Here is a 16,347-nt window from a genome sequence, read left to right as displayed (position 1 = left end):
ACTCACTTATCTGTCCACCCACCCACCTATTACTCCACATAGTCACTCCTCATCATCCACTCACCCATTCATATATCCACCATTCACCCACCAATCCTTTCTTCACCCATTTATCCACATACACACATACCCATCCATCATTTATTCATCAAATCATTCATTTGTCCATCCATCCATCTTTCCATTTGTCCATCCATCCATCCAACTATATATCTCTGCTCATTTACCACTGGTCCATTCAACCATCTGTCCATTCATCAAAGGATGGTTGTATCCATCTATCTGTTCATTGATCCATCCATCCATCAATCTTTTTTTTTTTTTTTTTTTTTTTGGTTTTTGGGCCACACCCGGCATTGCTCAGGGGTTATTCCTGGCTGTCTGCTCAGAAATAGCTCCTGGCAGGCACAGGGGACCATATGGGACACCGGGATTCGAACCAACCACCTTTGGTCCTGGATCAGCTGCTTGCAAGGCAAACGCCACTGTGCTATCTCTCTGGGCCCCATCCATCAATCTTTCCATCTATCTATCCTTCTGTTCATTCATCCATTGGTCCATCTAACCATCCATCTGTCCGTCCATCAGTCCATCCAACCATCTATCCATCCATCTATCCATGTTTATCTGTCCACCCATCATCTACCCATTCATCATCTACCCATCCATTCATATATTCATCCATCATCTACCCATCCATCCCCCTGTTCATGCAGTGACGTGCCTGCCTGGGGCCCAGACATGTTCTCTTCCCACAGGCCTCATAGGCACCCACATGGAGAAAGGGTTGATTCTTGGGGAAACAGTAGCTGCTGGGAGGCATGCAGTAGGGTGGAGGGGCTTTTCTGAGAAGAGCATTTCAGCAGACGATGAAGGATCAAAGAGGCTGATAGAGGCTGTGGAGTCAGAGGTCATGAGAGATCCCCAGGGCAGGTCCATTCCTGCTGTCCTGTCCCCACATGTTCACTGGCCACCCTCCTAGCAGGCTGCTGAGTCAGGCAAGCAGGGCTGGATCCCAGCTCTGGTGTCCCACTGTGGCCGAGGGAGCAGGACAGGGATGACCGGGCGGCTCACCAGCCTTCGCTGGTGCCATTCATACTACCACTTGTCCCTCTGCCCACAGAAAGACGTGTATTCTGCCACCACGCAGCATTTGGTTGAAAGTGTTGTTTCTGGCTACAACGCCACGGTCTTTGCCTATGGCCCCTCAGGTATGGCCAGGACTAGAGCCTTCTTCCTAATACCTAACCTGGGGCCAGATGTTCCTGAAAGTCACGGACCCCCCTTTCCACAGGGAGGAAACAGCAGAGACGTGACTGGGTGGAGCTAGGAAGTAATTTGAGTCCACCTGAGCCCTGAGCACCCACAGCCCTTCGTAAAATCAAGATCCTGGAATTTAGTACCCCAAAAGCTAGACTTGGAGAGGGTCAGTGTTGTGGAGCTGGCATATTGCAGGGGTGATGCCTGCCCAGCTTCACTGTCCTTAAACCAGGCATCTGTCCATTGAACACTGGGGACACAAGTGAGGACATTGAGGCAGCTAACAAAGATGCTCCCCTGAAGGCACTGAAACACTCCTTAAAACACTATCTCTAGAAGCTCTAGGCTTCAGAACACAGCTTCAGCAAGGGATTAATTTTTGGAGAGCTTTACCACTCATAAAGAAAGCTTTATGGAGGAGTAAAGCTCGACAAAAAAAAAAACAAAAAAACAAAACACTATCTCTTCTGGATTGTTTTGACTTTTGGGCCACACTCAGTGGTGCTTGGGGTAATCAAGGCTCAGGGTCACTCTGGCTATGCATAGAGCTAGTGGGGGGTTGGGAATGGAACTCAGGCCTGGGGTATGCAAAGCTACACCTAGCCTCTGAGCTGTGTGCACCACAGCCCCAGCCCATATAAAAAGTCCTAAGAATAGAACTTCCCTCCCTCCTTCCTTCCTTCCTTCTCCCCTTTTCTTCCTTCTTTTCTTCCCCAATTTCTTTTAATTTTTCTTTCCTTCCTTCCTTCCTTCCTTCCTTCCTTCCTTCCTTCCTTCCTTCCTTCCTTCCTTCCTTCCTTCCTTCCTTCCTTCCTTCCTTCCTTCCTTCCTTCCTTCCTTCCTTCCTTCCTTCCTTCCTTCCTTCCTTCCTTCCTTCCTTCCTTCCTTCCTTCCAGAAATAGCTCCTGGCAGGCATGGGGGACCATATGGGACACCAGGATTCGAACCAACCACCTTTGGTCCTGGATCGGCTGCTTGTGAGGCAAACGCCGCTGTGCTATCTCTCCAGGCCCAGGGGTTCTTATTTCTATTGGAAACAAAGTCACTGGGTGGCCAGTCTCATGCTCCAGCCCACAGGCCCACCCCTGGGTGTTGTCGCTCCCTGCAGGCGCCGGGAAGACCTACAGCATGCTGGGCATGGATTCCAAGCCGGGCATCTACCTGCAGGCGCTTAGGGACCTGTTCCAAGCCATCGAGGACACTCGCAACAACATGGACTACAGTGTCTCCATGTCCTACCTTGAGGTGGGGCCCACATCCTGCCAGCTGCAGGGAACTTGCAAAAACGCCTGCCTCCCCCGACATCCCACACCCCCCAGAGCCTTTTTCCTCCAGCACCTGTCTCTCCCAGATCTATAATGAGGTGATTCGGGACCTGCTGAACCCGTCATCAGGGCTCCTGGAGCTTCGGGAGGATGCCCGGGGCAGCATCCAGATTGCAGGCATCACTGAGGTGTCAACCTCCAACGCCCACGAGGTGAGACTCAAGGGGGAGCAGAGAGCAGAGCCATCCCCGTAACTCAGAGATGCTAGGGATGCATAGAAAGTCTCCATGACCCTACTACACTCAGCATGCCCCCACACAAATTAGATCCCATCCTTGGTGCCCAGGCCAGTTAGTAACCTTCCCCATCCTCTCCTTGCCACTATCCAAAGTTCTCCAGAGTTCTGGGACCTCGTTTCCATCCAGGAGGACCAACTCAGAGCACTGCTGGAGACCACCTGTGGGCCCCAGAGGGCCAGGGGCATGTCCACGTGGTGCCTATCAGGGACACCCACAGCGGCAGTAGGATGAGGGGACGGGACAATCCCTTGGGATACTCGACGCAGGCCTTCACATGGGGTCCCCACATCCGGGTTATGAAGGCTGTTCCTTTACCGCCCACCCGTCCTGCAGATTATGCAGCTGCTCACTAAGGGCAACCGGCAGCGCACGCAGGAGCCCACGGCCGCCAACACCACGTCGTCACGCTCGCATGCAGTGCTACAAGTGACTGTCCGCCAGCACCGCCGTGGCACAGACCTGCCTGAGGAAGTGCGCGTGGGCCGGCTCTTCCTGGTGGACCTGGCGGGCTCGGAGCGCGCATCCCAGGTGCCTGCCCTGCTAACCTGGGGTGGACACACAGGGGAACTAAGGCCCCTACTCAGAGACTCAGGGTCCCCAGAGAAGGGTGTGGACCCCTGCTGGGCCTAGAGCCAAACGTTAGAAGTTTGGAGGTATCAGAAGAACCTGTGAGGCAGAGAGGACTTGACAGCACTTTCCCAAAATCTGCAGACCCCTCACCTGTCCTTGGATGGCAGGTTTTGGCCAGAGCATTCTCCCTTTCTGGGATCATGGCCTCCACGGCCTCAGTCCTAGGGACAGGAGATACCATGGAGGCCCAGGTTGGTGCTTCTCCCCCAGCACTACATCTGCTTCTGTGCCCTGGGCATGACACTTCATTGCTCACTGGTTCCCTGCGCACCTGCAGTGCTCAGGGTCAGGATCAAGCAGGGCTAGCCTGGATCCAGAATGTTCCAATATCTAGTGGGATGCCAGGAATGTAGGGGCACGGGGAGATCAAGATCCAGGGACACTGCTACAAAAAAGGACAATAATATTACAGGAATGAGGGCTCGGGAAGGCTGTGACTGGCCCAGACATGGCCCCCAAGAGCCAACAGCAGAACCTGATCAGGTCCTGTTATGGGGTTGTCAGCCCCTCCCTGTGTGTCCCTGTTAGATGGCTCTGCAGACGTGGCCAGACAAGAGTCCTGTGTGAAGCCAAAAGGGGCACAGGTGTTTGGGTCCGCACCAAACAGTGTTGAGGGGCTACTCTTGGCTCTGCTCACAGAAATCACTCCTGGCAAGCTCAGGGGACCCTATGGGATGCCAGGGATTGAACCCAGGTTAGCCACATTCAAGGCAAACACCCTCCCCACTGTGCTATGGCTCTGACCCTAGCATCTCCCCCTATTACAGCTGTCACCACTTGGGGAATCCAAGTGCAACCCATTAGGCAGTTTCAGCTCTGAAACAACTGGTTTTATTTGGGCATTGGTGGGTTACTACTTTCCTCTGGTCCTCAGTGCCCCCCTCTTGGGACAAGAGGCACTGGGAGGGGGACCATCTCCCTGTGACCTGCTCTCCTGCAGACCCAGAACCGAGGGAAAAGGATGAAGGAAGGTGCCCACATCAACCGCTCACTACTGGCACTAGGCAACTGCATCAATGCACTCAGTGAGAAGGGCAGCCGTGCTCAGTATGTCAACTTCCGAGACAGCAAGCTCACTCGCCTGCTCAAGGTGGGGCCCAGGGAAGGGGGCGTTTGCTGGCAGCTCCCGCATGTGGGTTCCTTACAGCCATACTCACCTCACACTGCAGTCTAAGTCCCCACCATCCCTCAAATGTGGGTGGCTAAGGCTTGCATACCCCCAGTGACAGAGAGCTTATAACCTCTCGAGGTCCCCTTATCAGACTGTGATAAAAGTTCCCTTCACATACAGCTGGGCAGATAGAGAGAAGCCAGTGGAAACAGTTTTGTCCACATAATCACTCGCTAGGGCAAATCTCACAGTCTTAGAACCAGGGTGAATGGGACCTAGGTGCTTCACACTCCCTGGTGGCCGACCCCTATTGGTTCTTGGTTGGGGTGGGCAGGAGGGTCCTGCACTATCATCCAGCACTACTGCTTCCTACAGGACGCTCTTGGGGGTAACAGCCGCACTGTGATGATTGCACACATCAGCCCGGCCAGCACACACTTCGAGGAGTCCAGAAGCACCCTGCTGTATGCCTACAGAGCCAAGAATATCAAGACCAGGGTGAGCCCTGCTTGGGGATGAGGACTTGAGGCTGTTGGCCCATCTGCAGATGTGGCTTCCAGACAGGCCACATCAGAGTATGCATCTAGGGGTGCAGTGTGTATAATCTGGTCACTTCCCTGGCCTGGGGGTTCCCCCGGCCATCCCCCACTGGGCATTCAGACCAGAGTATGGCTTCTCTAAACCACATAGGCAATCAGAGCCCACACAGAGCAGTCTCATCTATACCGCCGCACCCCACCATCTACACAGCAGCTATGAGAAGGAGTCTGTAGGAGGGGGGGGGGGCTGGCCCCCAGTGTCTCCCTCCCAAATCCCGCCCCCCCAGCCGGTGGGCTCACTCCTCCTGCAGTGTGTGTTGGCATTTGTCCTCACCTCCTAGTTGGGACCATAACTTCAGCTCTGACCTTGGTCCCGGCCCCACCATACAGGTCAAGCGCAACCTGCTGAGCGTATCCTATCACATCGAGCAATACACAGACGTCATCTCCGACCTGCGCCGGGAGATCGAGCACCTCAAATCCAAAATAGAGAAACAGGAGAAGGAGAAGAAGAGCCAGGCCTGTGTCAGGGATGCACCGGGTAGAGCCCTCAAACTGCCCTTGGCCCTGCCATGTCCTTAACTAGGCTAGGCCCTACCCTAGCTTAGACCATGTCCCATCCCTGACTGAGCCACACCCCTTCTTGATTAGGCCCCCTCCCATCCCAATTTGGTCACATCCTTGGCTAGGCCACACCCACACCCGTCTTTGATGTGACTACGCCCCTTTGACAAGCCATGCCCTTCTACCCTTCTAATTAGACTACACTCCTATGCATTCTGTCTGGCCCCATTCCAGAACCCACCCAACTTTCTTTGGTCCATATGAGGCCAGGCTCCACCCCATAGTTTTGGGTGGTTGTTGTTTTTTTTTTTTTTTTTTTTTTGGTTGTTTTGGGGCCACACCTAGGGTGCTCAGGGATTACTTCTGGCTCTGTGCTCAGGAATCATTCCTGGCAGTGCTCCCCATATGGCCAGGTGTGGCCAGTGCAAGGTAAATGCACTCCTCTCTCCCACAAAAAAAAAAAGGCCGGAGAGATAGCATGGAGGTAGGGCATTTGCCTTTCATGCAGGAGGTCATCGGTTCGAATCCCGGCGTCCCATATGGTCCCCCGTGCCTGCCAGGAGCAATTTCTGAGCCTGGAGCCAGGAATAACCCCTGAGCACTGCCGGGTGTGACCCAAAAACCACAAAAAAAAAAATAAAAAAAAAAAAAAAAATAAATGCACTCCTCTCTGATATTGCCATGGCCCCTCCAACCTTGTTTGAGTGATTAATGATTGACCCATTCAGATGTGCTAGAACTCATCAATGTGCTCCCAGGTTGAAGGTATTTTTAGGGAAGGTCTCTGAGATGAAGGGATTGTGTGGACAGGTGGCATGTGGTCTGTGCAGGAGGAGAGACCTTCAGTGCCCTGCAGCTACGGGAAATATCCTGCATAGGAGCATGACCACAACTCCACTTTGGGGTAGCAGTGCATGGTAGGAAGGGGACCCTGCCTTTTGCTCTTCCTTCCCGCAGCCATGATATCCCCCAGCAATGGTGAGGAGGACAGTCACCTGCAGATGAACAAAATTCGTGCGCAGCTGATCGGGGCCTTCACAGAGCAGCTGGAGATGCGACGTAGCCTGGTGGAGCTGGAGAACACGCTCATCGAGCTTCATGTGGACATGTCACGTCACCTGCTCACCATTGCTGAGTGAGCCCGTCTTCCTCCTCAGTGAAACCATCCAGGACACATCTGATCTGCTTCTCAAAGCTGTTGTCCTGAGCCATTGGGCAGAAGGGGAAACTGAGGCTCGTCCACTGGGCCAGGGCTCCTGGCCCACCACACACAGCCTCACACCTCATTTTGCCAGAACTAGGATGACCCTGTGGCAGGCCTTGCCCACCTGTGGCATCTCGGAGGGGAGGTGGAGGGAGCCCTGGGTGTCTGGGGTGAAGGCTGTGTCCCAATTCCCCTAGGCAGTGGACAGACTTCCTTGCAAATATGGGTTCAGAACTCCCATTCGTGGGCCCTTTTTCCTGTCTGCATGGGGGACTCTGGACCGGGCCTCCTGCCTCCTGCGCTCTGACCCCACCCCCATTCTGGGCTATAGCTGGGAGCGAGAGAGGAGCCACCGGGCTCCCCAGGAACCAGTCACCCTGAAGGATGAGGAGCCAACAGTGGCCGATGGGGACCACGATGGAGAGGAGGCAGCTGAGCCGCACGAGGTGGCACTGGCCCGGGATGAGGTCAACATGTTGCTCGCTGAGCAACGGAAAACAGAGGCTCTCAAGGTGAGGGGGGCAGGCAGTCTCTCCTCCCTGCCAGCCACACCTGGCTCCCTGCGAGCCTGCTTGTCTGCAGTGATGGCCTGCTGGGGTGTGTGTGAGTGTATCTGTGTCTGAGAGTGTAGTGTGTGTGTGTGCATGGGTGTGGAGAGTATATGAGCATGAAATGTGTGTGCTGTGGGATGGAGCTCAGACTTCACATGCAGGTTCCTTTTGCTCCTGGCCCTCCATGGTCATGCTGGCTCAATCAGTGCTCTGTCAGACATGAGGCTAAAGTGTGGGGTGGGTTTCTTTGTGGGCTCAGAGTGGGGCCATCCCACAAAACTCGACCACCTGTGTAGGGTACAGAGTGCGGGGGTCACCTTACCTGCAGATGGAGCTGGGGCAGGCTACCATGGTGGTAGGTGGTAGGCTGGGGCTACCTGTTGGTGCCACAGATTGAACTCAGTTCAGGCTGGGCCTGGCTCCGGCCCTTTGAATCCCCATTTGATGGTATGTGAAGTCAGTGGCAGCAAAGGTCAATCTGGCAGGGCTGGGGTACTCTGAAAGTGGCCAGCTGGCAGAGCCCACAGCAATACCAAGTGCAAAGGGCCCAACCCGGCACTGTTTTCTGTGGGCTGCCTGCAGGCCGAACTGGAGCAACGTCTGGCCAATGCCAAGAAAAAAGCATCGCAGCTGGAGCGGCTGCTGCCGGGCCGGAGCACCAGTGCAGAGCAGCGAGAGGTGCTGCAGCTACTGTGTCGAGTTCATGAACTGGAGGTGAGCAGCACCGAGCTGCAGGCCCATAACCTGCGCCGCAAGAACCTGCTGTGCCAGAAGGACTTCGTCATTCAGCGCTACCACCAGCACCGGCTGCTGTGCGAGCAGCTCATCCGTGATCAGCGGCTGCTCATCCAAGGTGCGGCCCGCTGGCCCATGTGAGCCAGCTCTGCTCCTCCCTGCTCCTCTTCACACTCTATCCTCCCTGCTCTACGCTCCTCTCAGCTTTCCTCTCCTCGCTTTGCGCTCCTCTCTGATCTCCGTTCTCCATGCTCACTGTTCCTCTCTGCACCCTTCCCTTAGGGAGAAATGGTAGGAATCCCACAGAGTATTACTCTATTACTAGAATATTAATAGAGTATTACTCTGTTACTATAAGCATTTAGGTTTGTTACTTGTTTTTGTTTGAGGGCCACATCCAGCTCTTGTTAGAACTACAAAAATTGAGGCAAGTCGATCAATGAATTTTTGGAGCTTGCTTTATTCAGGCGGGCCTGGGTTCGAGCACAAAAACTGTCTCGAATCCCGAGCACAGGGGAGAGCAGGTCTTTATACCTTTCAGATTATTCCATTACATCTTAGTTACACAAAACTACAAAGGGTGATATTTTAACATTCCACAGGTTTACATAAATTCTAATACACACCACAGGACCCCCTTCCCTGGCACCTCCTTATCTCAGTTCACCTCCAGTTGGAATTTCGGAGATGTCACTTGCAGCTGTGCCTGGGAAGTTTTTTATGGTTCGCCTGCCAGACGCTGGGAAAAGGGGAGTGTAGGTGCCTGCAGAATCAGGGGAGTGCAGGACAGGGTCAGGTGTCTTTAGCACCAGGGGGCTCTAGAAATGGTAATGAACTGCTTTCTTACTAAGCTGTGGGAGTCCTCGGGGCCAAAGGTGCCTGGGGCAATAAATCTTAGAAAGCAGAATCTAACAGCATAGTTGTATCTAATAAACTATAGACTCACTATAAAACTACTAAATAAACAGTACTCTGGGCTCACTCTGTCTCTGCTTAGAGCTCATTCCTATCTCTGCTCAGTGCTCACTCTTGTCATTTTGAAATTTGTTTTGTTTTGTTTTGAACCACACTGGCAGCACTCAGAAATCTCTCCTGGCAGGCTCTGGGGACCATATGGGGTGCCAGGAATCAAACCCACATCAGTCCTGGGTCAGCCATGTGCAAGGCAAATGCGCCACAGCTGTGCTACCAGTGTGGGGCCCTCATTTTGATTTTTTTTTTTTGGTTTTTGGTTTTTGGTTTTTGGGTCACACACGGCAGCGCTCAGGGGTTACTCCTGGCTCTACTCTCAGAAATCGCTCCTGGCAGGCTCAGGGGATCCCATGGGATGCCGGGACTCTAACTACCATCCTTCTGCATGCAAGGCAAATGCCCCACCTCTGGCCCCTCATTTTGAAATCATAGGATCCTGGGACAGTGGCATTCCCCTAGCTCCACAGTCTCTTCAGAGGAAAGGAAACTTGGCATCTAGTGCTCATGTTAGAGTGAAGCCATTACCCATCATCATTTTTGTTTGTTGTTGAGCCACACATAGGTACTTGGTTTTGTTGTTGTTGTTGTTTGGTTTTTTGGCCATACCTGGTAGTCCTCAGGAGTTACTCCTGGCTCTGTACTTAGAAGTTGCTCCTGGCAGGCTCAGGGGACCATATGGGATGTCAGGGATCGAACCCAGGTTCTTCCCGGGTCAACAGCCAGCAAGTCAAACAAATACCCTACCACTGTGCCATTACTCCAGTCTCATACACAGGTACTTGGGGTCCATGCGGTACCATGAATACTCTCAAACCCTTGGATTATCTTCCTGCTCACCAGGGAAAACTTTAAAAAAAGGAAAGGAGGGCCCGGAGAGATAGCATAGCGGCCTTTGCCTTGCAAGCAGCCGATCCAGGACCAAAGGTGGTTGGTTCGAATCCCGGTGTCCCATATGGTCCCCCGTGTCTGCCAGGAGCTATTGCTGAGCAGACAGCCAGGAGTAACCCCTGAGCACCGCTGGGTGTGGCCCAAAAACAAAAAAAAAAAAAAGAAAAAGGAAAGGAACCAGGTGCCAGGCCAGAGGGATAGCATAAGGGTAGGGCATTTGCCTTGCATTCGGTAACCCAGGATTTCAGACCTGATTTCAGTCCCAGCATATCATATGGTTCCCCAAGCCTACCAGGAGCAATTTCTGAGTGCATGCTGCCACGTGTGGCCCCCCACATAAAAAAAAAAAAAAAAGGAGCCAGGGGCCAGAGAGATAGTACAGTGAGCAGAGTACATGCAACTGATTCAGGTTCAATCCCGACACCACATAGAGTTTCCTGAGCCCCACTAGGAGTGTGTTGAGCACAGAGCCAGGAGTAACCCTTGAACACAGAGCTCACAGGAGTGAGTTTTTTTTTTGTTTGTTTTTTTGTGTGTGTTTTTTTTTTTTTTTTTGGTTTTTGGGTCACACCTGGTAGCACTCAAGGGTTATTCCTGGCTCTACACTCAGAAATCACTCCTGGCAGGTTTGGGGGACCATATAGGATGCCGGGATTCGAACCACTGTCCTGCATGCAAGGCAAATGCCCTACCTCCATGCTATCTCTCCGGCCCCAGGAGTGAGTCTTGAGCACAGAGCAAAGAGTAAGCCCCAGTACAGAGCCTAGTGTGGTCTAAACACCAAAATAAAAATAGAACAGAACAGGGGTCAGAGAGATAGCATGGAGGTAAGGTGTTTGCCTTGCATGCAGAAGGTCGGTGGTTTGAATCCCAGTGTCCCATATGGTCCCCTGAGCGCTGCCGGGTGTGACCCAAAAACAAAAGAAAGAAAGAAAGAAAAAGAAAGAAAGAAAGAAAGAAAGAAAGAAAGAAAGAAAGAAAGAAAGAAAGAAAGAAAGAAAGAAAGAAAGAAAGAAAGAAAGAAAGAAAGAAAGAAGGAGGGAGGGAGGGAGGGAGGGAGGGAGGGAGGGAGGGAGGGAGGGAGGGAGGAAGGGAGGGAGAGAGGGAGGGAGGGAGGAAGGGAGGGAGGGGGAAGGAGGGAGGGAGGGAGGAAACAACAGAACAAAATAAAACAAAAACCCATGCTAGACCAATGTGTAGAGAGCAGAGAGATGCGTAAGTGAGTGAAACCTGGGGCCCCCAGGCCCTTGATCCTGCCTCCTGCTCCTCCTCTTGACCAGTACCTACCCTGCAGAGGCTGGAGTCCCGGTGCCTGAGGCCCTGGAGCAGCGCTACCGCCTGTACTCACGGGAGCTGGGCGAGGGCTCTCTCAACCGCCTGCTGCTCCTGCATTCCGTCATGTCCAGCTCACTGCGGGTAGGTTTGAGCAGCAGCTGGGCACCCACCTACGTTGGAGTAATGGACAGGAGCCCAGTGTTTCCCAGGCGTGGGCACTGTTCATGGATGCACCCAACCTGGGTGTGGGAGCTGAGCCCCTCAGAGATGCTCCTTGGGCCCTCATTCCTCTCAGATGGTTGTGTGGTCTTTAGCCCCCTGCATGGATAGAAATACCCAGTGGTCGTTGGGAACCTCAGTAAACAAGGAGGGGAGGATAACTTTGTTTGTGCTTTGTTTATTTGCTTGTTTTGTTTTTTGGGGCCTCACCTGGTGATGCTCAGGGGTTACTTCTGGCTTTGCGCGCAGAAATTACTCCTGGCTTGGGGAACCATATGGGACACGGGATCAAACTGAGGTTCCGTCCTAGGTCAGCCACATGCAAGGCAAACACCCTACTGCTGTACCACCACTCCGGTCCCCTCTGTTTGGTTTAATTTCCTTAGTATGTGCTAATTTTGTTACTTGGGGCATAGGGGGCCACACCCAGCAGTACTCAGAAGCTACTCACAGCTCTGTGCTCAGGAGTGACCTTGATAATGCTGGAGGAACTCTGTGCAAATATAGAACCAGGATAGAATCAGGGTTGGCCATGCACAAGGCAAACAGCATAAACTCAGTGGTGTCTGTCCAGGCCTTGCGTTCAGTTTTTTTTAAATAATATCTTTACTTATTTTGTTTTTTGGGCCACACCCAGTGGCGCTCAGGGATTACTCCTGGCTATCTACTCAGAAATAGCTCCTAGCAGGCACAGGGGACCATATAGGACGCTGGGATTAGGTCCTGGGTCAGCTGCTTGCAAGGCAAACGCCACTGTGCTATCTCTTCGGCCCCAATAATACCTTTATTTAAACACCGTGATTACAAACATGATTGTAGTTGGGTTTCAGTCATAAAAAGAACATCTTTTTTCGGGGCCGGGCGGTGGCGCTAGAGGTAAGGTGCCTGCCTTGCCTGCGCTAGCCTAGGACGGACCGCGGTTCATTCCCCTGGCATCCCATATGGTCCCCCAAGCCAGGAGCGACTTCTGAGCGCATAGCCAGGAGTAACCCCTGAGCGTCAAATGGGTGTGGCCCAAAAAACAAAAAACAAAACAAAAAAAAAAAGAACATCTTTTTTCACCAGTGCAACATTCCCATCACCAAAGCCCCCATCTCTCTCTCTTCCCCTCCTGCCTGTATTTGTGACAGACTTTCTACTTGCTCACTCATTGACATTGTTATGATAGTTCTCAGTGTAGTTATTTCTCTAACAGTTGGTTTATTTTGATGCTTTTTTGGTTTTATTTTGTTTTGTTTTGGGACCACAGTGGTGCTCAGGGGTTACTCCTGGCAAGCTTGGGGGACCATAAGTGATGCCCGATCAAATCTGTGTTATACACATTTAAGTCAAATGTCCTCCTGGCTGTGTTGTTGCCTCTGGCAGCACAAGCAGACACTTACCCCCTCAGGACCTCCTTGGTGGGTGCTGGCAGTGGGGTAGGGGGTGGCGGTGGGACCTCACCTGACCCCTGGTGTCCTCAGGATGGCTCTGTGCTGTGCATCTCTCCCGCACCTGAGGAAGCCACCTATGAGCTACAAGCTGACAGGAAGGACTTGCCATGGGGAGCACAGTTCGAGCTGCCCCCCATACTTCTGGAGACGGACAGGTGAGGAGGACATCCGAGGCCTTGCTGCTCAGTCCCTGACTACATCTAGACCAGCTGTGGTATACACACAGTCCTCAGGCCCAACTCTTCCCCTGAGCTTTGCACCCCAGTGCTCCTCTCTCTGCTTCTTCTTGCTTCTTGTTTGGCTGTTTCCTAACTTAGTGGGCCTTTGATCTGAGCACTTCAGTCTGAGGTGCCCAGCTGGTCATTCCAGGAGTCAACATGGACACAGAGTGGTGCCCCTCAGGGTGCCCTGCTGGCAGGGGGCACAACTGCTGTGTCCGCACAGCCCCCAAGGGCTTGGGCAAGGTCTGTTTGACTCATACCAGGGCCATGGAAACAGCTAGATCCTTGGTGTATGCCCAAGGCTATACATGTGTTTGTGCAAGCATTGCATCTGTGTATGTGCATGAGTCTGTGAGCACACATACATCAGTGCCTGAGTCTTCACACATGTCCAAGCATATGCTCCTGAGCCCTGGGTACATACCTGTACCCATACATGTCTCTGGGTGTACATATGTGTCTTGCATGTGCACAATTCTTTTTTGCTGTTGTAGTTTTAGGGCCACACCAAGTGATGCTCAGGTCTTACTCCTGACTCTAGCACAGGGCTCCTGTTGGAGCTCCAGGGACTCTATAGGATGCCAGGAATGGAAGCCATGTATAAGGCAAATGTTCTTCCTACTGTGCTATTGCTCCAGCCCTGTTGACACAATTCTATTTGAGGGAGTTGGGCCATACCCAGTAGTGCTTAGGGATCATTTCTAGTAGGTTCAGGGGCCCCTATAAGATGCCAAGGATTGGACCTGGGTCAACTGCATATAAGGCAAATGCCTTCCCCGCTGTGCTATTGCTCTAGCCCCCTCTTTTTTGTTTGCATTTTTTGGGGGGGCCATACTTAGCAGTGCTCATGGGATGCTGGAGATCAAACTCAGTTCAGCTGCATACAAGGGAAGCATCTTACCTGCTGTGCTATCTCTTTAGCCCTGTGATGCACACAATTTTTTTTGAGTCACACCCAGCAGCACTCAGGTGTTACTCCTGGATCTATACTCAGAAATCACTCCTGACAGGCTCAGGGGACCATATGGGATGCCAGGATTCAAACCACCGACCTTCCGCACACAAGGCAAACGCCTTACCTCCATGCTATCTCTCCGGCCCCTTTATGCACACAATTCTTATATATACATGACACTTGTGCACACAAGTAATGTGGGACCACATGTATGTGTTTGCATATAGCATGCCTGTCTTGCATACTTATGCTTTGTGTCCTATGCAGGAGTGGCATGCATGTGTTTCATGTGTGCAGCACATGTCACTCATGGTTTACATACATGCAGGTACACAGTACACTCTCAAATTTATGTGCATACATATGAAAACAAGCATGTAAGTACATTGTGAGCTCACATGTGTGTATAGCATGAAAACAGGCACTTGTATCCCCTCCATCAAGGCTGGGTTTTTTTCTTTCTTTTTTTAAACTTTATTGATTGATTGACAGATTGGTTCCTGGGCCACACCCAGGGGTGCACAGGGGCTACTCCTGGCTTTACACTCAGAAATCAGCTCTGGCAGGCTGGAGACCATATAAGATGCGGGGAATCGAATAAGGTCCCTCCCGGGTCTGCCGAATGCAAGGCAAATGCCCTACCAACCTACCGATGTGCCCCAAGGCTGGGTTTCAGTCCCTGCTGGGTTTGAGTTCCTGCCATGTCCCTGCCCTGTCCTGCCACATCCTCTGAAACAGGTCCCACCCAACTAACTGGGGCACCAAAGCTGCCTCAGTCCACAGCAAAAGACATGCTTTGGACCAGAAGTTGGGAAGAACCAGAAGCCCCCACTGTGCTAGCCCCAGGGGGGAGGCCCCCCTCACCCCCAGTGCTACCCACTGCTCCCCAAACCCCCTCAACCTCCCCTGCTCCTCTCATTACTCCTCTCTTCTCCCACTGCTCCCCTCTCTCCCCATTGTCCTGAGATGGAAGTGGGCAGATTTGTGTAGCTCCTGATCTTGACCCCTCCACCCTCCCTGGTTAAGGGCTGTGCTTGGGGGTCCAACTAACTCTGCTGGGCCAGAGAGATAGCACAGCGGTAGGGTGTTTGCCTTACATGCAGCCAACACAGGTCAGGTCCTGGTTCGATTCCCAGCATCCCATATGGTCCCCCCAGCCTGCCAGAAGCGATTTCTGAGTGAAGAGCCAGGAGTAGCCCCTGAGTGCTGCAGGATGTGACCCAAAAACAAAAACAAAATAAAAAACAACAGCGGTAAGGCATCTGCCTTACAAGCAGCTGATCCAGGACGGATGGTGGTTTGAATCCCGGCATCCCATATGGTCCCCCATGCCTGTCAGGAGTGATTTCTGAGCACAGAGCCAGGAGTAACCCCTGAATGCCACTGGATGCAACCCAAAAACCAAAAATAACTAACTCTTCTGAGGCTTATGTTCCCCACAGTGATGGTCACAAGTCGGCCAAAGGCTCCCCGTATAAGTCTGTGGGGAAGGCAGATGCCCTCCTACCCCCTGCATCTGTGCGTATCCTGCTGACGCCCCCAAGCCATGAGGTAGGTGTGCAGTATAGACCCAGCTTGGGGTTTGTGGGACCTCTCTGAGTGTTATGTGGACCCAGCCCAGGGGCCCTTCTGCCTGTGTATAGCATGAGGAATCAGAAGCTCCTAGAAGCCCCTTCATGGCAGCGTTGAGCAGAGACCGAGCAGGAGGCGTCCCATCTTTTCAGCTTCCCAGGGTGCAGATGCCTCCAACCCTTGTTCAAGCCTGCCCCACTCCCTTGATCTAGGGTCTGTACATCCATTTCTAGAAATGCCCCCGTATGCAGCAGAGGCCCCTACCTAGGTATTCGCAGCTTTACAGTGACCCCTAGTGGGGGAGCAGATCATAGGTCAGTGAGGTCCCAAGACAACTGGAGGTACAGAGAATGAGTACTGGACTTAAACAGTAGTAAACGGGGTCCTGCCAGGCTGGCATTTTCATCAGTACCAGATAAGCTGCTGGCCTCAGGGTGTGATCTTCAGTCTGCTTCTGGCTTGGGGCCCATGACTGTCTTGCCTCTGGTTCTGACAGCAGTCCAGCCCAATGAGTGTGAAGGGCTTCGTCTCCAAGCTATATCCAGGGACCAGTCTGGAGACACTGAGTGCGCAGGCCCTCCGGGAGATGGCCCAGGGCACCAAGAGCATCGCGCTCATTGCTGCCAGCCGCCGCTCCAAGGCCCAGGACCATGA

The 16,347-nt window shown here is 52.7% G+C and overlaps 1 protein-coding gene across 1 annotated transcript in view; it reads left to right on the top strand.

Annotated features, from left to right (window-relative positions):
* The window catches only part of LOC126029979 (kinesin-like protein KIF19), a 20,119-nt gene extending 3,772 nt beyond the window's left edge, over nt 1-16,347 (top strand). Inside the window, exons 5-19 of the mRNA XM_049788199.1 lie at nt 1,124-1,211; nt 2,369-2,505; nt 2,612-2,737; nt 3,158-3,352; nt 4,395-4,544; nt 4,941-5,063; nt 5,495-5,645; nt 6,626-6,803; nt 7,204-7,384; nt 8,006-8,295; nt 11,299-11,434; nt 12,976-13,100; nt 15,564-15,672; nt 16,190-16,267; nt 16,321-16,347. Coding sequence (XP_049644156.1) covers nt 1,124-1,211; nt 2,369-2,505; nt 2,612-2,737; nt 3,158-3,352; nt 4,395-4,544; nt 4,941-5,063; nt 5,495-5,645; nt 6,626-6,803; nt 7,204-7,384; nt 8,006-8,295; nt 11,299-11,434; nt 12,976-13,100; nt 15,564-15,672; nt 16,190-16,267; nt 16,321-16,347 — 2,094 coding nt within the window. The remainder of the gene's footprint in view (nt 1-1,123; nt 1,212-2,368; nt 2,506-2,611; nt 2,738-3,157; nt 3,353-4,394; nt 4,545-4,940; nt 5,064-5,494; nt 5,646-6,625; nt 6,804-7,203; nt 7,385-8,005; nt 8,296-11,298; nt 11,435-12,975; nt 13,101-15,563; nt 15,673-16,189; nt 16,268-16,320) is intronic.

Source organism: Suncus etruscus, chromosome 15 (assembly GCF_024139225.1).
Source record: "Suncus etruscus isolate mSunEtr1 chromosome 15, mSunEtr1.pri.cur, whole genome shotgun sequence".
Classification (NCBI taxonomy): Eukaryota; Metazoa; Chordata; class Mammalia; order Eulipotyphla; family Soricidae; genus Suncus; species Suncus etruscus.
Note: the sequence above shows the minus strand (reverse complement) of the source record. Positions and strands in the feature narration are given on the sequence as shown.